The 26,381-nt window shown below is 40.3% G+C and overlaps 1 protein-coding gene across 4 annotated transcripts in view; it reads left to right on the forward strand.

Annotated features, from left to right (window-relative positions):
* Window positions 1–2,600: 2,600 nt before the first annotated feature.
* Window positions 2,601–26,381, forward strand: part of col7a1 (collagen, type VII, alpha 1) — an 88,366-nt gene continuing 64,585 nt past the window's right edge. For all 4 annotated transcript variants that reach the window (XM_037781834.1, XM_037781827.1, XM_037781847.1 and 1 more), the window contains exons 1-20: window positions 2,601–2,923; window positions 11,807–11,879; window positions 11,989–12,169; window positions 12,789–12,945; window positions 13,034–13,127; window positions 13,235–13,393; window positions 13,537–13,694; window positions 13,997–14,126; window positions 14,921–15,040; window positions 16,066–16,221; window positions 17,169–17,288; window positions 17,402–17,551; window positions 22,408–22,524; window positions 22,963–23,109; window positions 23,274–23,399; window positions 23,517–23,663; window positions 24,775–24,897; window positions 25,032–25,298; window positions 25,491–25,634; window positions 25,748–25,879. In XM_037781834.1, the coding sequence (XP_037637762.1) occupies window positions 11,816–11,879; window positions 11,989–12,169; window positions 12,789–12,945; window positions 13,034–13,127; window positions 13,235–13,393; window positions 13,537–13,694; window positions 13,997–14,126; window positions 14,921–15,040; window positions 16,066–16,221; window positions 17,169–17,288; window positions 17,402–17,551; window positions 22,408–22,524; window positions 22,963–23,109; window positions 23,274–23,399; window positions 23,517–23,663; window positions 24,775–24,897; window positions 25,032–25,298; window positions 25,491–25,634; window positions 25,748–25,879 (2,692 nt within the window). In that variant the 5' untranslated portion in view covers window positions 2,601–2,923; window positions 11,807–11,815. The remainder of the gene's footprint in view (window positions 2,924–11,806; window positions 11,880–11,988; window positions 12,170–12,788; window positions 12,946–13,033; window positions 13,128–13,234; window positions 13,394–13,536; window positions 13,695–13,996; window positions 14,127–14,920; window positions 15,041–16,065; window positions 16,222–17,168; window positions 17,289–17,401; window positions 17,552–22,407; window positions 22,525–22,962; window positions 23,110–23,273; window positions 23,400–23,516; window positions 23,664–24,774; window positions 24,898–25,031; window positions 25,299–25,490; window positions 25,635–25,747; window positions 25,880–26,381) is intronic.

A 26,381-nucleotide genomic window follows, 5' to 3' on the forward strand; every position in this document is an offset into this window, starting at 1 on the left:
TTGGCTTTGCACCAAGAGCGTTCCAGGGAGGACTACTAGTCGATTTATTGCCCCCTTCTTGATTCTTGGTGGTCTTGTTGGTGCTAATTAGCTTTCTATTAGCCTGTTCCAGTTCACTGTTTTGAGTCAGTGGTAGAGTGGTTTCATTCCCACATAGTCCATTCACCTCCGCATTCACTTCGAGCCGGATAATCTTTGTTTCCAGCACTGCTATCTTCTGTAGAAGTTTGTAGTAGTCATCCGTGGAGAAGGGAGGCATCTTGCTGCTGATTAGCTTTAGCCAAGCACCTCGCTCCCGTTCACTCTATAACACATTATGCTGCCTTGTTGAGGTTCAGTAAGACAAGTGTGAAAATCATACCTTTCTCGCAATTTCTGACTTTTATTTGCTCCAATAATAACTGTATCTTGTGTGACATTGACAGGAGACTTTTTCACTGCATTTTTACATGTCAGGAAAAAGCACAGGTGTAAATAATAATTTCATAAGCTACTTTTCAGGGTCCTGGTATGCTGACTCATTGTCAAGGCCTACAGGGACAGATGAATACAACTTAGCCATCATTAATGTTATTAGTAACACCTGTGCTTTTCCTACTTAGACAAGTCAAAAAAGTCTGCTGTGTTCAGTCCGTGACTCTACGACAGTCACACTTTTGATAAATAGTGTGCAGCCGCACAACAAAACTGCTATTAGGGAGAAAAGTTTAGTTATCCAAATAAATAATAAAAACAGTTGAAAGTTAGCTAATACTCTAGTGGGGGCCATGTACAGTGAGTGACTTAGCCTGCTAACATTAAGCTAGCTATACTGCCATTCACACTGCAAAGGGTGCTAGCCAGCTAACTTTCACATCTATTTGGTGTCAGCTGTTAGCGTTAGCTTGGTTCCAGATCTCTGAATCACCACCCACATCTCGGAAATGAAGTGGTTATTCAGTATTTTCTGACTTGGAAAATGTAATAATTGTATTTGCTTTAAAATAAAATAAAAAAAGCAGGGGGATTACTCAACTCCCTGAGGTGGAGAAATGCTCTGGATTTCCATTTTAGCAATGTCCCCTTTAAAAGTCCTGAGTTTGGTTTGAAAATTAATAACCTAAACAATTAAAATAGAATCTCTTTCAACCTGGCACACTGAGGTCACAGTTGCCTATGGCGTAAGTTCTGTTCAGGCCTTAACTGGCAATTTCCTCTAACAAGTGAGCATCGAGGGCCCCAGAATATATGAACTGTCAAATTGACATGCTGGAAGCCAACGTAATTGCAACACAAGGGCAAGCATTATGTCATGCAGTGTTCCTCTTGTTCAAAGTAAAATAGCAAGAAGCTCTTTTTTTCCACCTGTATCTCCTTATGGAACAACCTACCCCTGCATATTAAACAAAGCCAAACAAAGGCAACTTTTAAAACAGAAGTTAAGGTGGATCTGTGGGGATTGTTGTAAGAATCAAAATGTCTTGTTAACAGCGACACCTGTGGCCATTAAGTCAACGAAAGTCAGCGTCGGGCTCGCGCTTGTGCTCGCTCTACATAGACATGAATGAGCATTGATCAAAACAGTGAGGCAACACACGTCAGCTAAAACCACAATATCACTCTATATTTCAGCTGCTTGGCAGTAATGTTAGCTGACCAGACGAAGGTCTCTCCATGAATCAATGCTGATCCTAGAGTTGGCTTTTCCTGCTTCAGCCTCCCGACCGCGGCCGGAGGGAACAGGGGAGACACCGGCACCCGGTCAGAGACGATAACTTTTCTCGCTGCGGAGCCCCGTCACTTCACAAGACACGGGAAACCTCTGTTGGTCTGGAGGAGCTGCAGCATTTATTTCTGCACAAACGTCCACTGTACATTCACTAGATATTCTCAGAGCTACCAACTCCTCTGTAGTGTGTAGTGAGCGCGCATCCACGTGAGGTGGAGCAAGCTGAGTAAAGGCAGGCAGGCAGAGGAGCAGAGGAGCAGAAGAGCAGAGACTCCGGCCCTTGAGACCAAAGCTACGGTGTGAATAGAATAGAATGTTTTGAAAAACGTAAAAAAACAAAAACATTTCATCAGATCTTCAGTAATATATAATAATATAATAAACTTTATTTATATAGCACTTTTCTAAGCAAGGTAACAAAGTGCTTTTCAGTAGAAAAAAACAAACAAAAAAACAATAAATCAGCAAAGAATAAGACACAATCAACAGAGGGATCATAAAAACAAGAAACATCTGGGGGTAAAATACAATTTAAATATAAATGTAGCTTTATTTTTTTTTAAATATATATTTTGAGAAAATGTTTGCATGCATGTTAACTCTACATAGTATTTTTTTTTTTTTTTGGTGTTTTTAATTGTCAATATTCAAGTTCCTGCTTTGCATTTATACAAGAGACTAAACCACGTTGGTTGACCTCTTTTGTTTTTTTTTACCTGGAAAAAGTAGCTGAATTATTAGATTACTGTTTCAGCTCCACATGGTTACATTGGCTGCTTGCAGGCAGGAGCAGGAGCAGGGAGGGACAAGAGGCAGAGAGAGAGAGAATGAGGTGGGGAAGAAAAAAAATCAGAAAGGGAGAGCTTAGGACTCCCCTTCAGGCATCCGAACAAGTCTGGACTGTTCTGCTGCTGCTGCTGCTGCTTGTGTTCAGCTCAGAGAAGAGAGGCAGCCTCAGGAAGCAGAAAACAGTGTTTTACAGTCTCCTGCAGGGATGCAAGGACAGGAGTGCAGCTATTGAGCTATACAGTGGATGATCGTGGATTTGCCTTGTGCTTTTGTTTTTTTGTTTGAAGCTGTGGCACTGGGCCACCAGTGACTGGGAATACTACTGTCACTATACACGGAGAGCTATTGGCTGGATATGCCACAGGTGGAAAGGTGAGAAGAAGAGGCAGGCTGTTGGCCCCGGTGCAACGAGCACATATCCCCCAGGTAAGATGAGGCAGAGGCGGGGAGATGAGGTCCTGAGCTGGGCTCTGTGGCAATTTATGGAGAATTGGAGTTGTGCACCATTTGTAAGCTACATTACATTATTATTGATATGTCTGCTATATCATACATGTATTGATGACAATTTTGGGCATTGATTTACTCATATATGTGCATGCTGGTAATACCATTTATACTGTAGAGCCCTTATCTGAACTGTATCTGAATTGTGGCCAATACACCACTCCTTAGCCTATATTGCTTTCCCTGCAGCAAAAAGCTTGACTTTGAACAAGATCTGGCAGAACAGTCACCTCATTTTCACCTTTTTATGAAATTTAATATATCAGACAACTCCTCTGGGTGATTAGACTAAAAAAAACTTTATAATGCATTTTTAAATGAATGAATGTCTCATCCCAACAAAGCCTGTAATTATACTCCTTTGGGCCTGTCTGCATTAGTCTTCATTACAGTTGCACAGGACAACGGGGGAGTGTACAGCCAGGATGACCTCAGCTGAACTCATTTAGTTATAGGGCATTACTCCAGCTACACATCATGATGCTGCACAGAGGAAGGGACTCTCACTCCTCCGCTTCCTCCTCTGCCTTTGTGTCTTGGTTGGCTTCAATTGTCTGTTCTACTTGTGCTGTTAAGTATTCTTTGTTGTGGTTTTTCTCACGCAACAGCAAGAAATCCCCTAATGACATGGAATTTATTATGTCTGGAAAAAACCTTTTAGCAGGACTGATTAGACTCTTCCTCTCTGCCTCACCTTCACCCTCTCCACTGTCTCGCTCATCTTTTCATTCACTGCATTGCTGCAGCCATCCTTGGTTAAGTTGTTGGCGTGCCACCCTGTATGTAGTGTAGCGGATGGCTTTGGACTGATCCCAAGTGTGTCATCTGCGGAGGACTGCTTCTGGTTAATGTGTGTTTGATGTGGTTGTAAAGGGAAATTTCCTGTTGTCCTCAAGAATATTATTTTCAGATCTTTTTTAAGAGCAAAACTTTAAATATTTGTATCAACAATGGGCCTTTTTGTGGTAAACTTCTGCAGCCAGAACTTTTTTTCTGAGTGGATATGTGCCTATTTTGATTATTACCGGTGCTTAAATATCTGTTCACTGTGTTTATGTTGGATTAAACTGTCTGCAAACTAGAGGATTTTAACTTTTTGTCTCCATTCATGTCTTTGAATGAGAAGGAGATAACCCGTTGATGAATGGGGTTATTTCCCTGATTTATTCCATCTGGCGTTTAATAGTTATTCAATTCTTCTGAAATACTTACAAAGGAGGATAAGATCAGCTCAAACTTGTTCCAACAAGGGGTCACAGAAGCCTGTCTTGAGTACTTACTTTTGTTTAGTTTGGATGAAGAAACCGACTAATAATCCATTAATGGCGGATGTGAGAGATGCTGTACTTGACCTGAGGGTAGAGGTCAAAGGTTACAGGATCACTCTGCCCTGTTTTTTACTCCCAGACAGCCTCAGAGTACGGCTCTACTGTTCTTGCCACCAGCAGCTTTTGGCATCCAAGTACACAAAATCCTGGTGTGTGAGCAAATTTACAGGAATACTTTGGTAATTTACTGTGACACCCTGCCCTCCTCTGACCCCCTCCATCCCCTCGTCCACTTGTGTCACCCTCTGTCCCTGATGACTGATGTTGTGCTGAGGGAGACTGGCTCTTACACAATCCTGCACTCTGTCACATTGCAGTGGCCTGCACGCCCCCCTGGGAGAATGGCATCTCTACTAAACCACAACTCTGTGATCCTGCCTGAGCCGAGCTTTCAGAAAGCACAGCTCAGCCTCTGCACAGCTCTTACCAGAAGCTCTGGGATGAGCCCTAATCTTGTTTTCTTCCTGTCCCTGAAAAGTCCTTTTCTTGCTCTCTCAATGCCGTTGTGTACAGGTTGATTTTTTTGACACTAAGTCCTCACTTGATCTCTGTTTAGGATGGCTTTTAGCAGCACTTTGCTACTAAGACATCGACCTTTAACCTGTGTGTTTGGTTTAATTCCCAGGTGCCCTTTAGTGGGTGTGGCCATACATGAGCCAGCTACTTCATCCTTTTAAAATTCCAGGTGTTGAGGCAGTCTAGGAATGTACATGATGAATATCTTTACATATGCTGTAATTAAAAAGGCGTTTATTAGAGGAAGTGGGTTACTTCCACAATTGGCATTTCACTTAGCCCAGTGCATTATTTCAACAAATTATTTGAAAATATATACTTGTATGCACTCACACATTAGAAGAGGGCCTGAAAATAGAGTAGGGTTTGTGGGCGTGTTGCGGGAGCGGCAGGAAGAGGAAGGAGTCTGTTCTTTGTGATGCTTTCGGCGTTTACTGCCACTTCTTTTAGTTGTCAGCTGGTGTTTTTAATGGTCCTCACATCATTAATGCCTTTCAATTATGATCTGTTAAGTTAGCCACGATGTAAGGGCTCCGGATAGGCTGTGGTATAGATGGTGGGCTCAACACCAGGCTTACATAATGAAACCAGAAATACACATTATTTCATTAGAATCCACAGGAAAAAGAAAAATAGCATCAAAGGTGGGAAAGCTGATGTGACTCATCGGGAGCTAATTGTACATAATTTAATTTTATAGGTGTAGAAGTCTTAGAATAAATACTTTGAATCTTGAAAAGGGAAAAGGGCATTACATTTGGAACGTATTAAGCTTAATGTGTGTGCTGCGTGTTTGGGACACACACTGTTGGGTTTGTGGGCTCTGCTGCATCTTACAGAGGGAACAAACATTTACAGCTAATTATGAGCTTCTGGCTTCAGGGGATGTCTGAAAGTTTTCATTCTTGAGCAAATTAAAAGAGGAAACGACCAACGCATTCCGGTGTCTATTTTCAGTTATGCAAGTTTTTAGATCATTGCTGCACTGCACCGTGTTATCAGTATCAGTGGTGGTTCAGACTCTGTTTTCAGTCTGTTTGCAGTTGTGTATCAAGTTCCTGAGCGAATCTCTGTGCAGAGTTATGGTTCCAAACTTGACAATGTCGATCTGCCATGCGTCTGTTCTGCTTTTTGTGTCAGTATTGTTACTTCTTTTCTTCTCCTGGGGGGGAGCTGTCACCTGATGTCAGTGATTTGCGGGATCATCTCAGAAAGTCTGAAAGATTTGGAGCCATGCCATACTGTTTGCTGCATTTGGATGAGGTTGGGCGTGTTGTGGTTGGTTGAACTTACAGTTATCCTGAGTTGACATTGTCATTTGTGCAACGTCATGCTATGTCTCATGCATCAGTTTGAGTTGTGCAATCCTTCCTATACTATATGTATATTATAATTCTTAAAAGAATAGTTTGACATTTTTAGAAATTTGCTCATTTGCTCAGTTAGATTAGAAAAATTGATACCACTCTCATGTCTATAGGTAAATGTATAGCTAAAGCCAGGAGACACTTAGCTTAGCTTAGCATAAATACTGGAGACGGATGGGAAACAGCAAGCCTTGCTCTTTCCAAAAAGAACAAAATCCACCTACCAACACTTCCTATACTCACTAATAAACATGTTGTTATCTTGTTTGTTTAATCCATCCAAAAACTAAAGTGTAAAAATGACAAGTTGTGGTTTTATGAGGGGTTACGTGCCAAACTGTTTCTTGGCCAGGTGCAGTAATTAAATCCACATCATTTTGACAACGGGAATTGCTGTTTCTCCCTGTTAACAGTCTAAGCTAAGCTAACAGGTGGTTGACTGTAGCCTTCTATTGACCAGACACACATGAGAGTAGTATCAATCTTCTCATTTAAGTCTTAGCAAGAGCAAATAAATGTGTTTCTCAAAATGTCAAACTATCCGTAATAGCTATTGCTATAATAATTGTAATACAGTACAACGAAGTGGGGGCCCTCTAATGTAGATTTATATCTGCTGTATGTTAACAGGCCTGTCCACATGTATGCACTACAGCTGTCTTTCATGTGTGCTAATTCAGACGGAGTCATTTTGACATTCAGTCTGGTTCAGGTCAGTGCTCTTCTAACAAGACCACAATGAAAACAACCAAATTCCAGATGATGCTGATTTTCTTTGCATTCCTATACATGCTCAGAAAATCTGCCTGCTGTTTTTCTGCTGCTCTCACTTATACATTTGGTTTCATCAACTTAAGTGGTTTCTCATGGTTTTGACCCTGATGATGTTTACTCTAGCTACGATAGCTCTACGGAGTAGATCAGAGGTTTTGTTTGTTGGCTCAACATCTGTCAGCTATTTGCGGTAGCCACTGTGACGTGCAGCACCTCTGTAAAAAGGTGAATGTGAATAAAGGTTATCATGAAAAGAAGTGCCCCACATCCATACTGGATTTCTCTCATCAGATGATGGCTGCTACTGAAATTGGCTGAGAGGGATAGTTTTGTTCATAACTTGTGGTTAGCAGTGGTTGGTGACACTGATGATGTGTAAAGGTGACACAGGCCAAAAATAAAATCTACAATGAGAAAGTCCTGCATTTCTCTGCGTCTCAAAGAAGAGCAAAGATCTGATGCATTTTTTCAAAATGTTACATATTGTCCAGACGGTTCTGGCATCTGTGTTCCAGACATACAGTAGTACAGTTTGAGGGTGTTTTAGGTCATGCTGTGAATAGAAGAATGATCTACGTCATTCACTCCTGAAACAAAATGTTTATCTGCTCTGTTGAGGGCAAAGATAACAGAGAGAGAGAGAGAGAGAGAGAGAGAGAGAAGATGTATGCTATAGGCAGCATTGCATTATTAGTTTGTATGTCTCTGCATATACTGTATTTATATTAGAGCTGTCAATCAATTAAAATATTTAATCGCATGATTGTCCATAGTTAATCATGATTAATTGCAAATTAACCAGACATTTTTTATCTGTTCAAAATGTACCTTAAATGGAGATTTGTCAAGTATTTAATACTCTGATCAACATGGGAGTGGGCAAATATGCTGCTTTATGCAAATGTATGTAGATATTTATTATTGGAAATCAATTAAAAACACAAAACAATGACAAATATTGTCCAGAAACCCTCACAGGTACTGCATTTAGCATAAATAAATAGGCAACAACAACTGTCAGTGTGTCAGTGTGCTGACTTGTATATGACTTGCCCCAAACTGCATGTGATTATCATAAAGTGGGCATGTCTGTAAAGGGGAGACTCGTGGGTACCCATAGAACCCATTTTTATTCACATATCTAGAGGTCAGAGGTCAAGGGGGCCCCTTTGAATATGGCCAGTTTTTCGTCGCCAAAATTTTGCGTAAGTTTGGAGCGTTATTTAGCCTGCTTTGTGACAAGCTAGTATGACATGGTTGGTTCCTATGAATTCCTTAGGTTTTTCTAGTTTCATATGATGCCAGTATCTTCATTTTTAAGAAATTAGTGGCGTTAAAACGAATTTGCATTAACATGTTATTATCGCGTTAATTTCTATGTGTCATAGTGTACCATGTATGCCCTGTTAAAATGGAAACCTAGTGATAATAGGCATGCACATTTGTGTAAATTATAAATACCAACAAAGTCTTGGAATGTTTTTTAACCAGTTGGTGACGTTGAGCATAAATGTAGATTTAGTCACCTCAAATACAATTTCTTCAGATTTTATGCAAGACCCCGATGACAAGTGAAGTCAATAAGGAGGAAAAATTGGGCTTTTTTGATTTGACAGTTTATGGCAGCAATTAGCATTAACACTAATGGTATTGTCATCTGCAAACACATGCAGCTCTGTAAAATGTAAATGTCACATCAGTGGAGGTTAATATGTGCATCCGACCGCTTTCAGCAGCAGTTTAATGCAGGTTAGGACCAGCATTTTAGGGAGTTCATCTTCAGCATACATTACATGAGTCTACTATTGTTTGCAGCGTACGGTATCCCGTAATTTCATTTTTTTCCCAGAGGTCTTTGAAACACAGCAGCTATTTTCTTACCACATTCATACGTATTTTCAGCTAAATTAATGTATTTTTCTTATTTTGCCAAAGTGGGCAGCAATGTCACAGAGACATCAATCTGTGGTGTAACTCCTGGACCAATTGAGAGCAAATGTTAGACATCCATAGCAGGGAGAAAACCTCATTCAATTTTCACTATTTAAAGTGAAAAAAAGCTTATACTAAAGTGTTAAGTATGAGCCAGAAGGAGATGGTATTTTGATTGATTCTTTTGTTTCATAATTCCACTTAATTCTAGTCAAAACCGGATGGGACATGTGGGGAGAGATATTCAAAACAATGCAAATATTTCAGAAATGCTTTGTGCATAAAGTTTTGAGTTATTACAAATTCAGGATTCTGTTTTTAGAAGGCAGTACAATCAAAAACAACATCACAAGGACAATACAAAGCAGAGAAAGTTTACAGGGTAAACACAATAAATACTACAAGTAATGAATAGTAAAACATAAACGGATGATATTCATCATGATATTCCCTAATGTGTTTCCAACATACTTGAATTAGTGTCAGGATGGACAGATGTAAAAAGGATTGAGCTCAGAATATGCAAAAACAAGTGTCTTGGAAAAGTTTGATCATCGTTGATAGTCGTACTGTGAGTGTCTGAGGTGTTTGCTGTGTTGTATTTTCTTAAGCTCTAGGCCTCTGGCTCATGCCACTGCTTGAAAATGACATGCCCAAAATGAATGTGTGTGAGTGTATCTCTGCAACTATTAAGTCTATTTGAATAATCTTGGTGTCATAATAAAGGTAACACTTGTGATTTCTGCGGAGGTGTAAGCATCAGTATGTTACTGCGTCAGAGTAAATGAAGATAGAAGACAGCATAAATGAAAGATTTCATATCCGCCGAACAAAGCTGTACACGTTTAGAGTGAATATTTCTTTGGAATGATGCAGTTGCAGCCCAAAACATCTAGCAAACCATATCACAACATTTGAACATTACCTGTGCACAGACTGATGCTAATAAAGTGAAGCCGAGCAAAGTTTAAGAGGTTTTAGTAGAGGCATGTTAAGGCGGATTAGGCGGATTGTTCGAATTGGCCATCTGGGTACATTTGGGTACCATTTGCGTGCCATTTGAAACTTTCTCAGGTAACTGTAAAACTCATTTAATTTCATTTACAAGTCATCTCAATATAACTGGTTTTGACTTTTCTTTGAAAATTCAATCAATCAGACCTCTATACATTTAGACAGGTATGAGTGGAGTACCACGACTCATCCACCAGATGGAGACATAAAACCGTGTTTTCATATGCAAGGTTGAGGATAGGCTGTTAGATGCTGGAGGAGGGCAGAGTGCAAAAGCTCCTCTGTGCCATGCAAATGAATACAGACAGCTGGAATTGACTCAAAAATGATCCTGAGACATTGGAGTAGCCATTAGCAGCGTTGATATACCCTCAAACACGAAACAGCAAAGATAATAGAGGTAAGACATAATTTATGGTTATGTCTGTATAAAGTGAAGTTTATTTTTTCTCTTCTTCGGCTGCTGGATCAGTGAGTTTTGTTCGTAGTGATGAGACTTATACCGTTGGAATCTATGGAGTCTCAGCTTTCATAATGACATATCGTTTGTGCAGGTAGGATGTAGTAGCAAAATCGCTAGCACCACTATGCGTGCATGCACCAATAGCATGTTTTTGCTGTGTGCTCATTTAGTAAGCTTGGTGTCAAGCTTCATATTTTTTTACAATGAAGTGTTTAAGGAGGAATGGTCACCCAGAAGTAAGATGGTTGATGCTAGAGTGGATGGTCCGGAGGGACGCTTGCCCCGGTGTGCACTTGCACTGGGTGCTGAGGACGTCAGATATCCTACTCATTATTCACAAACATAATTATTGAAATATGTAATGTAAGTATGATGTAGAGAGCCAGAGAGTATGAAAGTATTCATCTGGTTGACACACTGTGTGGACTTGTTTTTAATCTGAAAAGACCATATTATAACCATATTGAACCATAGTATAATTCTTATTTTATAAACTTGAGTTTCAGGGTTGCAGGTCAGGGAGAATGAGTTGTTGTGTATACATGTATTTGCCAATCATTTTTGTAGGCATCCAATGTTGGTGTTGACAGTTTTCATGATGAGAGTTCATAGGTATGATCATATGATCCTCTAAGATCATCATCCATGGTAATATAAGGCCTTATAAAACACAACTAAACATTGCATTCTAGCTTTCTAATTTCTAATCAGGAAACCATCTCAAATTGGGAAGGGCAAAATGGGACTGGAGTAAGCTGTGCAGGGCATAACACTGTTGGTGTCATTTGTGTATATATGGCAGAATAATAGACAAACTTTATGATTGAAGTGTGTGTCATAGAAATACTAGGAATAATAATTACAGGTGTTAATGTGTCTTTAGGTTTTAGACCTTTAGAACAAGAAAACATGTTCAAAGAGACGAGGCTGGCAGGCAGGATATCAAAGATGCCACAGTAGGTGGTTCAGAACAGGTACAGGCAGGAACAATGGCTGTAACTCAAAGGAAACATAGACAATCTGACAAATAACAGGGCTGAACTATCCTCAACATATGCTGAGGAATAAATGACTAATGGGATGCAGCTGAACAGGAAAGTGACAAGATCAGGTGACTAGCAGAAACAGGAAATTTGATGCGGATGAAAAGCTGAGGGATGGCAGCATTTCATCTAACAGGAGACGGATACAAAACAGACTAATATGACCTCAAGACACAAGGAAACGAGGCGTAGTAATTATTACAAAAACAAGACCCTTCTGCAAGCATGAATACTGAAAAAAAATGTTTAACTAACAATGAATGGATGGATGTTAACAGAAAATGTAAAAGCAGTATAATATCACAATTTTGTAATGTGGTCAGACTGTTTAAAAAAAAGGTGTAACCTGCTCTTTGTGTGCTCAGGTTGTGAAGATGTGGAGCTGGTTTATCACTGTGACTGTCCTGCTGTCCTCCATGAAACGGGCTGAAGCTCAGGGTATAAATGATGTTATATTTTCTCCCAACCATCACATCAGCCCAAAGTGTTTTCATCATGTATCAGTTTATGTGCTCACATGCATTCTCCATCGCTTTTGTATTTGCAGGCAGGTGTAATAATGTGCAAGCAGCAGATATTGTTTTCCTGGTTGATGGGTCTTCCAGTATTGGCCGAGCTAACTTCCTGCAGGTGAAGGGCTTCATGGCTGGAATAGTCAAGCCATTTGCCAGCTCTGTCAGCGAGACAGGGATACGGTTTGGGGCCATACAGTACAGCGACACTTCCAGGTGACTGACAGGATTAATATTCACATCATCTCTTCCTTTACATGCAATAAAGAACTGCAGGTATGAGACCTAAACACAGAAATGAGTTATCATTTTTGCTCTTCTGGTTCCCTCGTCTCGAAGTCGATGGTTTTTTTGAATGGGTGAAAATAAGGTCTGTGGTTAACACAAGATTAAGAGATTTTAAGGTTTTGTTCTACGATACAAAATATCTAGCTTTTACGTGTCTTAAAAAAGGAGGTTGCTAACAAGTGGCTAAATGAAGCTACAAAACGTCATCACGCCGAACACAAGTCCGCCTTTAGCTAAGTGGTGGTGATGTAATTCGTTTATAGCCTAATGTTAGCTTTTTACTTCTGGCGATTGCATTCACGCTTCAGAAATCATAAAAATAGTGTTCATTTGTGAAGATTATCTTGCTGATCAAAATGTGTAAGTATCATAAGCATGTGTTTGCTACAGAACTTATTTTCTGCAATAATCTAAAACCCAATGGAAAAATCTCTGTGATGCTAACTTCCAGGTTGGCCTACAAAAGTATGTCATCCCTGCAGCACTCTATGTCAAATGATCTCCAGGTGCAGATTTCTGTATTTAATGCACATTTCTCTCCCTCCAGAGTTGAGTTTACATTTACTACCTACCTGGTTGGCACTGAGCTGGTCAACGCTGTAGAGAATCTGAACTATAAGGGTGGAAACACACGCACTGGTGCTGGTCTCAAGTTTGTCGCAGATAACTTCTTCAACCCTACGTCCAGTCGGGATGTCCCAAAGGTCTGAGGAGCAGTTATTCATAATTATAAAAACTGCATATTTAACATAGCACTTCTTGTGTTTCTAATGGCTCCTCCTTAACTTTCAGATCACTATCCTGATCACAGATGGGAAGTCGCAAGACAGCGTGGGGGAACCAGCACAGAAGCTGCGCAGTCAAGGAGTGCATGTTTTCGCCGTCGGTAGGTGTCTCACCTGCCGCCTCTCCTCTCTCACTCAGACTAGTTTTTAGAGTTGCTTATGAGCCACTATTTCTTTTTGACTTTGTCAATTTTCTGCGGTTTGTTAGGTATAAAGAGTGCAGACATGGATGAATTGGCTCAGATCTCCTCCCAACCCAGCAGTGATTTCACCTCCTTTGTTGGGGACTTCAAACTGCTTAACACACTTCTTCCTCTTGTGAGCCCCCAAGTGTGCCTCAAAGCAGGAGGAGTCTATGCCAGTGATGGTACGTGGGTTACCTTAAATGACATAACATCAGTATATTAAAATACACACAGTCACAAATATGTATCCATTATATCAGACTGTAAACCTGCATTTAATTGTATCTATGTCTCATCCTGCTTCCACCCTCTCCTCTCCTTTCAGAGGCATTTTCCGGTCCGTCCAACATTCAGTTCACAGGCCAGACTACTGATACTCTCCGGTTTCGCTGGAGTGCAGCAGGTGGGCCTTTGACTGGCTATGTGGTCCAGTATGTGCCACTCTCTGGCCTGGGCCAGCCTATCACAGCAGAACTGCGTCAGGTGAGTCCAGGTGTTTTGCGAGAATATTCCTGACACATGGAGATGACCTAGATTGAAGTAGCAAATCGCGAGAGAAACACGTGCCTTCAGGCTGAGTATAAACATGTCTAATGGGTGGATCCTCTTGTAGATACTGTAGAGATTAATATTTGGCAGAGCAAAGAGTGAAATTCCCTTCCCCTGGCAGACATGACGAAGATAGAAGAATGTCATGGCTCATCCATCTATTTCAGTCATTCACTTTGCAAAAACTTGTCTCAGGCTTGAATGTTTACTAAAATGACCCCTGTCTCGTTCTGCAGGATACTGTCTCTGCCAGTCAGAGGACGTATACCGCACGAGAGCTGAGGTCAGGAACCGACTACCTGGTGACTATCATCAGCCAATACCCCAACAGTGTGGGGGAGTCTGTTGCTGCCAAGCAACGAACCAGTGAGTGAAAAGTGAAGAATGCATTTTGGCAATGCCCATTGTTAGATACCTTTTGGATATAAATCTTTACCACTGTGAACAAACTATTAGATGTTGAATTGGTAAGGGACCCTCTGATAGTGATTTTTCGGGTGAAACCGGATGTAATTCATGGTAGGAAAAGGATGTACCTCTTCCAAATATTATTAATAGCAGCAGCAGAGAAAGCAATTGGATGGCTTTAAAAGGATCCCCCCACCTATGCTGAGTGCAAGTATTCATACAATGGAAAAATTACATATATGCTAAGATAACGGAGGTATTTTTTTATAGAAAGATGGACACCACTAATGGAGGTAATTGGGACATTAAACAGTGGGATTAATAATTGAAGGATCAGATACTTGAAAAGGAAATGGGTTGTATGTGGTACCCTGAAATACTCTGTCTTCTTTAAAGTCAGATACAATAATCAGTAAATTTTATCTTGGATTTTTTTCCTATGTATATTTGTATATTTTCCTATGTATATTGGACTGAATATGTGTGCCTATGTAAGGTGATCTTATAGAGTATGTAACCCATGTTTAGTTTTATTTCAATATGCTTGTGTTATTTTCATTGGTTATATTCAGTGTCATTATTATTTCAATTTGCTTTGGTTTATTTTTATACATACTTTCATGTTGAATTGTTTATATATAAAACCTTTTAAGATCAGTAATGTATAATAGAATAGAATAAGTTTTAAAAAAAAATAATTAATAACTAATCACAGTCATACACCTGTAATGTCTTTATTTCTCCTCATATAGGGTCTTTGCCGGGGGTCACCAGTATGCGCCTGATCCAGGCCGGCTTCTTCTCTCTCTCTGTGGGCTGGGATAAGCCTTCGTCTCCTGTGCAGGGCTACAGACTCACCTATGGACCAAGAGGTCAGGCACACACATATCTATGCATCTGTTTCCTGTCTACCTGTCTTTCTCTTTCTGTCCACCTCTCATCTAACACTTAGATCAGCAACATCTCCTCTTTTGAACTAAAAAAAAAACTGACACCATGTACTTTTGAAGTACATGGTGTCACAAAAACTTATCTCAGCAGAATGAATGATCAGAGTAAAAATGAAGGAGGGAAAGAAGCAACAGCAAGCAATAACAGTTAACCTTTGGTGGCAAGTTGGAAACATGTTGAGAATGTACAGCAGTCAAGGCTGGGTATGGGGAACATGAGCCTCTTTAACACCCTCAGGCACTGGCTGTCAGTTAGGATTTTAATAACCCAATCATTACCTAAAATATCAAATATGTTTTATCATCACCAGACTTGAAATTAAGACAGACAGAGAAAACCTTTACTTATGTCACAGATCGGCAGTAATTTCATCCTTACATTTCCAGAGACAGGGTGTGGCGTAGATCATAACAGTGTCAAGATGTCTGAGTGCTTATGCCGTGATTCAGGAGAGAAAAGTGGCCCCTGAGGGCTGAGATAAACAGTTTCTCCCTCCGAAACATGTGGCAGGAGTGCCAGTCTCACATGGAGCTCCTCTTCTGACTAGTTAGGCTGGCACATGTGTGAGAATATATAAATGAGGCCGGTGTGTGTCCTTCCATGAGAGGTGTGATGTTTCTACCTGTTCCTGTGTCTGCCGCTACTCGCACTGATAACTCAAACAAACAAGAGAGATACTGACAGACACCCAAGCACATACTGTACAGGACATGAACACAACTCAAATTGTGCACTGTCTCTGAACAACACTTCTCCACAGGTGGCTTGCTGCCATACTTGAGAATGAAGTGAGGACACATCCCATATTTTTTCAGCTCGTTGTCAGCTAATTTGTCTAATGACATACTGTACAGTATAATTTTGTGATTGCTATCAGTGAACTAATTGGTCTTCTGCACGCCCTCCATGTCTGCTTGCTCTGTCTATTGTGTGGTTGGAAGAGCAGGTCAGCCAGATGCTCAGCTGTTGGAGCAGTCTCTGTCTGCAGACTCCACATCTGTCACCTTGGAGACACTTCAGCCCGACACGGAGTACGTCGTCAGCCTCTACCCCCTTTTCCCCCGAAACTCTGCATCCCCGTCCATCCTCAACGCCCGCACATGTGAGTCCACCCTGTGGCCCATTATTAACGTCTTTGATACTGTTAAATGATGATGGTAAATGCTTGTAATAATAGATAGACACAATATGATATGGTTATTTATTTTGTAATAAAGTTAAAAAATTGAGCAATATTAAAACAATTGTTAGATACATTATATGTACATAGTACAGTATATGAACTTATACAATGGTTCGTTCTATTTACTGGAGCAGTGATCAATGTTTCCATTGCATAAGAACCTTATGGGATGGTAATGATTTTTCCAGGTATAAGCAAAACCCTCAGGGCTACCAGGGAAACGGAGTGAATGGATTGGGAAAAACTTGTCATGAAAATATGAATTAATGGTCTTAAGTTTTTTTTTCTTTGGTAAGTGACCATGTTATAAGCGGGATAATGCCCTTCGAGCTGTGCATTATCAGGAATTAATGGACTTTGCTGAGGCAAACCGTCCGACGCACACGTCGTCCATGAATTCCTGTTATTATACAGCTTTGTTGAATTCTCGATTCTGATTGGGCAATCACAGTATCCTACAGTCTGTTATTTCTTCATAGCACACCGTTGCTATGTATAACTGACCGTCGCTATTTATAACAGACCGTTGCTATGGACACAGTTCTGATGTCAGACTCTGGAGGACCATTTTTGTGTCAACTTATTGATTTCTTATGTTTGTAGCTGTGTAATAAGCAGGATAATGTACAGCAAGAATAAACCCCTTCAGGGCGATGCGTCGGGGTCCACCTGCATCATCCTGTTGGGGTTTATTACGCAACAATGACCGGCTTGCTGTACATTATACCTTACATAATGGACACCTCGTAGGGCATTTTCCCTTACGTAATGCAGCACATATATAATGATACTGTCTCCTTGTGGTTGGAATGGGTTTCAGTATAATTAGCAAAGTGTCTGTGTCTTCATGTTTTTGCATGTGTCAGTGCGCCTTGAGGCGGTGCAGCAGCTATCAGTGGAGACGGAGTCAGAGGGCAGTGTTCGTGTGCGGTGGGGGAGCGTCAGTGGTGCGCGGTCCTACCGTCTGGTCTGGGGACCATTTACAGGTCAGGACAAAGCACACATCAAACAACATCTTACATCTGCCAGTCAATATTCTTTATTTATTTTCTTTACAAATTTGCACCGACGTTATATTTTTGTTTTTCTGTTCACAAAGGTCGAAATGTGGAGTCTGTGGAGGTTGCTGGTGGCAGCGACGGTCACACTTTGTCCAGACTGCAGCCCGACACCGAGTACATCGTCACCATCATCCCGCTGTATGAGGGCAACATAGAGGGCCCTGTAGCAACAGCCAGTTTCAAGATAGGTAGGTGTGGTTTCACTAGTTCATCACAACCCCAAACATCTGTCTCCGTGTTCATTGTACCCTCTTCCCTCTCAAACTCACAGTTACACACACCAAAACCGCTAATTGACACAATACACTAAATGATATTCTATTTTTGTTTTTTGTGATTCTTAATAAAAATTAAAATAATGTTTTTTGAAGAGGAGCTTGCCTTCTGTTGCGTCCTGCTAAGTACAGGGACAGGAAGCAGGGATGGAGAAGATGAATCAACCCTCTCTGCTGTTTGTCCCTCTTCTGAAAACCTTCACATGTTACTGTTTAGTTCTGTTTAAGGAACATTTTGTGCACACCTACACACTCATTATACACACACACACACACCATCTGTCTCTCGTGAGTAAGTCCCATATGGTGTCAGTTCAGTCGGACCAGTGTTATTTGAATGAAGGCTGAGTCACTGCAGGGCCACTGATCAGACAGCTGGCAGAAATGGAGGACTGAAAACGTCCGTGTGGCCTAGTTCTGCTGTCAAAGAAGTGAGATGTATACAGCGCTCTACATACTGTACACCACAGTAACTTAAACTTTAGCTCAGCTTGTTTCTCTCTTGTTTGTTCCTGTGTACACCAATAGAGTAACACATATTTGCGGTGTCTGTGGTTTGTGATGAGTTGTCTGTTCCTTCTCATTAGGAAATGTTGACATTTTTTGGGGGTTTTATAGAGGACCACATTGAATGACGTCTTCATGTTTTTTTGCATATATGTTGTTATTATATTCAGCAATAGCTTACGTTTTTTTACATGTAGGATGCTTAACATTCAGCTCTAAACAATACATCAAAGACTGCATGACATTTTAAGTTAATTTTTTTAAATGGATTTTTGGTTATGTTTATCTTCTTCCACATCCCCAACCATTTAAATAGCTTTGTCTGGCATTCAACCAAGCACATGTGTTATGGAGTAAAATGTTGAATTAGTTAGTGTGTAGTCTGACTCTCTGTCTGGCCTAAAAGAGACATCAGTGGGCGTCTGCAGCCACTGGTCTGAAGACTTTGTTCTTTTCCTGTGTGCTCCTCGCTGACACCGGCACTTTCCCATTGATTTGTTGACGTGTTCATCACGCAAACAAGAAAACATCTGTGGCCACATACAGTATCAGAGAGAAACTCTTCAAGGGACTGACCTGTGTGATCATTTTTATTATTACTGTCAATTTCTAGTTGTCCGTCCGTTCCTCCCGTTCATATTACCGCAATATTTCAGGAAGGCCATGACAGAATTTCTTCAAATTTGGCACAAACGTCCACTTGGACTCAAGGACTGATTAGAATTTGGTGGTCAAAGGTTACTGTTACCTGACCAAACGTGTTTTTGACCATTACTCAAGAATTCATAGGCTAATTATGACGCAATTTCACACAAACGTCTAAAAGGATGAAGTGATGACATTTTATATCCCAAAGGTCAACTTCACTGTAACATCATAATGTTCAAAAACACTTTTCTGGCCATTATTCAACACCATAGCTCCAGAAACAGAAGGGTAGATTTTGACTATATTTCACATTTGGTCTCATACTGAATTGTTGACACTAATCTTGGGCAACAAACAAAGCTCAAATCAATTATATTTATATATCCCTATATCACAAATCAAACATTTTCCTCAAGGGCTTCACAATCTGTAAAGCAAACAACATCCTCTATCCTTAGACCCTCAACTCCGATGAGGAACACCTCCCAGGCTTTGTTCTCGTCCTTCATCCTTCTCTCTGTAATAAGCTGCCAATCTGCCACAACTTGTTGTAGAGAGGGTGTGAAAGGTTATCCGAGATGGCTTTGATTCCTCCCCTGTCTCCACACTGTCCAGATCCAACCTGATAACCTAGCTGGCCTTCCTTAACAGCTTGTTTAGACGGCTCAGCTCCAAGAACAGAGCACTGTCTAGTACTGCAGACTGATAGAAGATCTGTTGCACACACTGAAGGATCTCCTCAGGAAGAACAGTCTGCTCTGTCCCTTCCTGAAGAGAGTTTCAGTGTTGGGAGTCCAGTCCAGTTTTTATTGATTTGGACTCCGAGGTGCTTGTATGAGTCCCACTCTTCACTTCCTCTCCCTGGATGACAACCAGGACAGGTGGTCCTCTAGTAGTCCACCACATTAAGCTCATTGGTTTGCTGATATTGCGCTTCAGGAATTGTCAGTCCGCTGTAAAAAATAGTGTCTAAGTGAAGACAGCATGTTTCTCACTAGAATCATACATGCCAATATAGTTATAACTTCCATTATGCCAAAGAATACACTTAATACCTTTTTATTAAAGTCCTTCAAAGTCTTTACTTCATACTGTATATTATGAGTCTGGACAGTCATGGATGTAAACTGCAACTTCACTCGTTGGCGGAGGCATACAACCGCAAGGCAGTAATTCTAGTTTCTTTGTCACAGGGAACATTTCTTTGAACAAAGTCCATTACACCAGCAGCCTGAGGGCAGAGGTGTGAAATCCAAAACTCAGTAACTAATTTATTTTGCTGTCAGTGTTGGAATATGGGCACCGCCTCAAAATAGTAGCTTTTATATCATTTTGCAACAGATTCTTGAACCCCAACGAAGTTCTGGCATGAAAATGTGCAGTTTGTGGTGTTTGTGAATATGTTAAAGTACTGCATCTGGCTGTTGTTCAAATGAACTGTGGGTTTGGAAGGGTTTCAAAGTGGCATGTAAATTCATGATCACTTACTTGGTTGAGATGTTCTCTGCTGTTTTGCTCTGGGGCCAGTAAGATACTCAATTATATCAATCTGAGTTTAGGTACTTCAAGGCCAACTCTCATGTTTCTCTTCACACCTCACAGAATCTTTTACATGAAGTGACAGTGACGGTTGCACAATTTATTTTCTCATCAGTCTTGTAAATGTCAGCCTTCCGCATAAGACATGATACCATGCTAAGTTGGATGTTGCAGGGTGTGACATCTTTACAGACAGAAGGATGGTTATATGAGGATGTGATTAGTATCTTTTGTAGAAATTTGAGTGGAGAAGAGCAGAGATGTGGACTCGAGTCTCACGACTTGGACTTGAGTCAAAATTTGAAGACTTTAGACTCGACTTGACAAAAATCAAAAAAGACTTGCAACTCTACTTGGACTTTAACACCAATGACTTGTGACTTCACTTGGACTTGAGCCTTTTGACTTAAAACTACTTGATACCAAAGATAATTTTGTTTGAGTACAAAAACTGCTGTATGCGGTGGTAAACAAAAAAACTAATTGAAGTATGCAAGATGTGCGGGTTGAAAATTACAGATGCAAATGGCATTACATTAGGTGAAGAATGCATTATGACTTGTTTAGGACTCAAAACTCAAAGTTTAGGACTTGGGATTTGAACGCAAAGACTATAGACTTACTTGGGATTTGCAAAACCATGACTTGGTCATATGATACCTCTGGAGAGTAGGGTGCGGTAGCATTTTGTAAGCATCAAATGAAAACTGCTACTGTGGCGTTTGTGTGATGATTAAGTTACATATTGGTTATGTTGGCTGAGTCTAAAGAAGCAAGCAAAACATTTCTTTATTCAGAGTTGTTTACAGTGAATCAATGTCTTTCTACAAATAAAATAATTATATACATGCACTGTTTTTCAGTTTGTTTTGAGAGTGCATACTCACATTTCAGCCACATAAGTTATATGCAGATATATTTTCTAAGGATAGTTTCACGTTTTCTCAAATCCATCTTAATACAATACTCTCTTGACCATACTGTATGTATGGTGAAGGTTATTCAGTTACTGGTTGTTGCAGTCTTTCTTTCTGTCCATACTGGCCATAAAGAGATGCCTTTTTAAAGCAAAATAAATGTGTGTTCTTTGCAAAAATGTATTCTAAAGTCTGAGTTAGTCAAATCAAATGGATATCTTTCAAAGTTAAGGGCTTTTTAATACCAAGTTCCCACTTTGTGTTGCTATCCCTCTGCTATGGCTCGGCAAGGTAACACCGCCTGTGGAAGCACAAGGAGGGAATTTTATACCAAAAAGATGAACTTTGGAAGAAACCTGTCGGTGCTAACTACGTTGCACACTGACCAGGCACCTCCTTTCTGCTGCTCTGTTATTTATTCTGTCCTGCCGGCACAATAGATCTGTAGTCCTAGTTGTGTAGCCCATTTATGTTAGCATAATTAGCACATGATGTTGGTATAGCATGCAAACCTACTAGTATAAGTCCTTTCAGTATGCTTACTGTCATCATTCACATCCTTAATGAAATAACCACTCACCATATTTATTAGTAGATTCCATACAAATTAATTTATTGGTTATATTTTACTTTGATTAATCATGTTTGTTAATTATCCATATTACAGCTGCCCGACAGCCATGGGCCTTTTTGTTGTTGACTTATAAATGAAATCATGTTCTTTTGAAAAGTTGAAAAGTTTTGGTTGTTTTTTGTATATAGTTTTTTTTTCACAAACTCACCAACACCAGCCTGCTTGTTGGTGTTATGTAAACTTCAAATGAAACATACAGATACATCTGGCCTCTGTGTGTTTTCCTTCCACCTCTCGGCCAATCCTTACAATTTCCACTTGATTTGACTAATTTAACCTGCTGAAGCCTCATATTAGCTTCAGCTAAACTTTAGACTGCTGTTTTTTGCACAGAACAGAGACTGTGGATTTTGTCCCCCATCACCTACATTGAAATCACTTTAGGAAGGGACTCTTTGTGTTTCACTATTGTTGTAAGACAGACAAAATATAAATCTATCCTTTAACATATTTCATTGATGGGAATAGAGCTTAATTTATGATATATTACATAACTACAATCATATATTATGTCTTTCCCTCAGAGCGTCAGGAGCAGCAGGTGCTCAGAGCAGCAACCACCGGCCCCTCCTCTATTCGCCTCACCTGGAGAATCATTCAGTCATCTCAAGGGTACCGCCTGGAATGGAGGGAGGGAGAAGGTCAGATGTGCATGTCACACGCACACTCAAACAATCACTTGTCCCTTTTGTAGTCTTTTTGTACATTACATGTTACAGTCTGTAGTTTTAAGGAAGGCTGAACAACATGGACATTTTGTTATTATGATCACAAGAAAGGATTTGGTTATGTAGTGATATGTGCTAACAAATGCAACATCAAGCCTAAAAAAGGAAAGTGTTGATGCTTCAAATCTCATTTTGTGACTGATTTTAATGAACCTTGTTTGTGTTATAGACAACAGTAATGCTATCTGTACTGTATCACTTAATCATTCTTTTATTAATGCATGATCTGACTGAAATATAGCCAAATAATGTATTCAATGCCAGCAGTTGCAGGTAGTAGGAAGTATATACTGAGACTGTAGGTATATTGAACATAAATCCACTGATGGTGGACCGTTGTTGTGTCTCCAGGAGGTCGTGTCCAGAGCCTGACCTTTCCTAGAACCACCACCAGCTATGAGATAACAGGCCTTCAGCCCAACACAGAATATCTCATCACCATGTTCACCCTGTACGAAGGTCGCGAGGAGGCCACACCTGTCTCCACCACATCCAGAGGTCAGTAGCTCAGCCTGGGGGCACGAAACTCTGAATTTATCTAGGGTTGATTTATGTGGCATAAATGTAATGGGGTTGAATTCCGAGTAAATATGTTTTCCTGTAGATAAGTTTAAAACTGTTTGTGCTTTTATCCATTGTGTCCTAATCCTGTGGTGTTGCAGAGGAGCAGCCAGTGGGGAGAGTGTCCAACCTGAGAGTTGTGGAGTCTCTGGGCAGTACTGTCAGACTCGGCTGGACGGGTGTAGCCGGGGCCACACAGTACCGCATCATTATCCTGAACACAGAAGGTACACTGACTGATTTTTATTCATTATTTTATTATATATTTAGATTTTTTTTTTAGAGCCCAAATATGAATGAAAACATGCTTGTGAAAATAGTGTCTCTGTTTCATGTCATGTCAGGGGGATCAGAGGAAATCCGGCTTATCCCTGGAAACCAGACGACCCTTGACCTCAGAGATCTGATAGTGGGAGTGTCTTATGGTGTCAGTGTCACGGCGCTGGTGGGAGAAAATGAAGGAGACCCGGTTACTGTCTACATCAAACCAGGTGGGTGGAGCGGTGACACTGTGCTGCTGTGTGCTTCATCCTGTTTTCCTCTTCCTGTAAATAATAGATACTTTATTTATCCCAAGGGAAACTTAAGCATCCACATACACATACAAAATACCGATACACACAGGAATTAAGAATAAAAACATAAGAATAAAATAAAAACAAAAAAACAGCAGTGAAGTGTAAGAAAGCAGTGCAAATATTTGTTCTCATAATCCTGGTTTTTATTTATTTTATTTTATTCCTTGGTCTTTTTATCTCTAGTATTTCTTGTTTGGAAATGTTGTTATTTTCTTTCTTTTAGAAATTTTAAAAATACAGATGTCTATTTGTAAATTGGTGACAAACATATACAGCTGTCTTTAATTTCAGTGTTAGGAGGGTCCCTTTTACAAGCCCTCAAGGTTTTTTATCAACCCACCTTTGCATTTTCTTATGATATTATCTTATTATATCTCTTCTCTTTTGTTTTATTTTATTATTTGCAAAAATAAAAGAACTAAAAAGAACAAAAAAAAAAAGAACTAGATGTAGTTGTTTAGCCACCAGAGAGTTGTCACTATAATAGAGTATACACTAATGTAAGGTGATTACATAGTAAAACAAGTGCAAGAATAATGATTACCATGGATAATATAAAATAAAAATTGAAGATAAAATTAGCCAGTCCTGGACAGCAGATGACTAAATACCCATCGGTTTTTCAACGTAATTCATCCTCTTCTGTTCTGGTTAATTTGTTATTTTTTATCTTGATATTTGACAATTACTTTGCTATACATTCACAATGGGTGTTGGGATCAAATTATCTAATTCATTTTGCAATATCAACACAACTGGATCTTTTAAATGCTGTTCACAGGTACTGTAGATCAGTATATTATGTATATCTGTGGATATCTAAATGAAGGAACAATTACCCAACATATGTGTCTACATATTTGTGAATATCTTTGTGGGCTTCACAGCCTTGGTTGGGATTTTTGATAAACAACCTTTTCTTTGTCTACCTGTTATTTCTCTAGATGTGAAATACTCAAGCTTAAATACAAAGTTTTATACATTGAATTTTGGCACATGAGGCCCTGTATGCTTTTTATTTCAGAGCAAGTTGCTGGCAAAGTGACAAACCTCAGAGTGACACACGCAAACAGTCGAAGAATTCGAATTGCGTGGGCGGTTGCTCCTGGGGCAACAGGTTACAGGGTTACTTGGAGACAAGGCAACAGTAAGTGTTAATGTTAATGTGTTTGTCAGTTTATCCTTTTGAATCCTGTATTATTGTATTCATCTTTTACATCAATAGTCAGTTTTTTATATGCGGGATTTTTTTATTTTATTTTATTTTATTCTACCTTGCAGGTGCAGAGCAGTCCCGTATTGTGGGGGCGGAGGTCACAGCCTTCACCATAGACGGCCTAACACCAGATGAGGCGCTGGTAATCGGTGTTGCATCTATGCTTGATCAGCGCGTTGGAGAGGTGGTCACACTGTCTAGTCGGACTAATCCCCACGGTGGATCAGTGTCTGGCCTTCGCATCGTTGACGTCACATCTCAGAGAATACGCATTGCATGGTCGCGTTCCACTAGGGCGACAGGCTATAAGATCACTTGGCGCCGTGATGATGGTAAGCAACGATTAGCATTAATACTCAGTATTTTACAGACCAGAATACATGATAACAGGGCAATATAAAGAAGTGTAAAAGTTTAGTTTAGATTTGGATAGTGATCAGGCTGTCAGCCTTTTCTATCCTCATGTATCTGTAGTTGGAGGAAGACTTACATTTCCATCTCTCTGCCATGTTTTGCTGGTGCAGGAGTTGAAGCAACTCGTAACGTGGCCGCAGACGTCTCTTCCTACACCATTGATGGACTACAGTCTGATTCAGCCTACAGTGTATTAGTTTCTTCACTTACTGGCTCTCGAGAGGGAAGTCCATCCACCCTCAGTATCAAAACAGGTACCGTCAATCTGATCTGTCAAATGCACATTACTGCTGTTGTCCAGAGTGTCTTTAGGAAGAAACTTGGCTATTAGAATAACTGACTGATTGTTTCCTGTCCCAAACTTCAGAGTCAGATCAGTCTGTGGTTGGGACGGTGACATCACTGCAGGTCCAGGAGGCCAGAGGAGAGGTTGTCCGAGTCACTTGGGTTGGTGTGCAGGGAGCAACGGCTTATCGTGTGTCTTGGAGGAGACTGGACGGTAGATCTATTGCTGGTCCATTTCACTTTTGTGATAAAATCCTCTCATATAGATCTCACATCTTAGTGAAATAATCAAAGTTTCATTCAAAGCATCAATCTGCCCTTAAAGGGATGGTTTGTATGTTTTTGAAGTGGGGTTGTATGAGGTACTTATCCACAGTCAGTGTATTACCTACAATAGATGACGGTCGGCACAACCCCCCAGCTTGGAGAAACAGACAGGATTACCAACACGGGAGCAAAGCAATGTACCGCTGTGGATGGGAGCAGCAGCAAAAAGTATTTTAGCCACCTAAAAGAAAGGCTCACCTAAAAAAATCTTTATCATTGTACACTATATTTAGAATATATTCACAATTTTACCTTGCCGTCAAACAACTCTTTCCGACAGGGAACTGAAGCCGTTTTCTATGCTCTCTTCAAAGCCACCAGACTCCTTTGACAAAAACAGTAATTTTAGCTCGCAGAACACGGGAGTTGCTGGTCTACTGCTGTCTCGA

The sequence above is a fragment of the Sebastes umbrosus genome, chromosome 1, assembly GCF_015220745.1.
Source record: "Sebastes umbrosus isolate fSebUmb1 chromosome 1, fSebUmb1.pri, whole genome shotgun sequence".
Classification (NCBI taxonomy): domain Eukaryota; kingdom Metazoa; phylum Chordata; class Actinopteri; order Perciformes; family Sebastidae; genus Sebastes; species Sebastes umbrosus.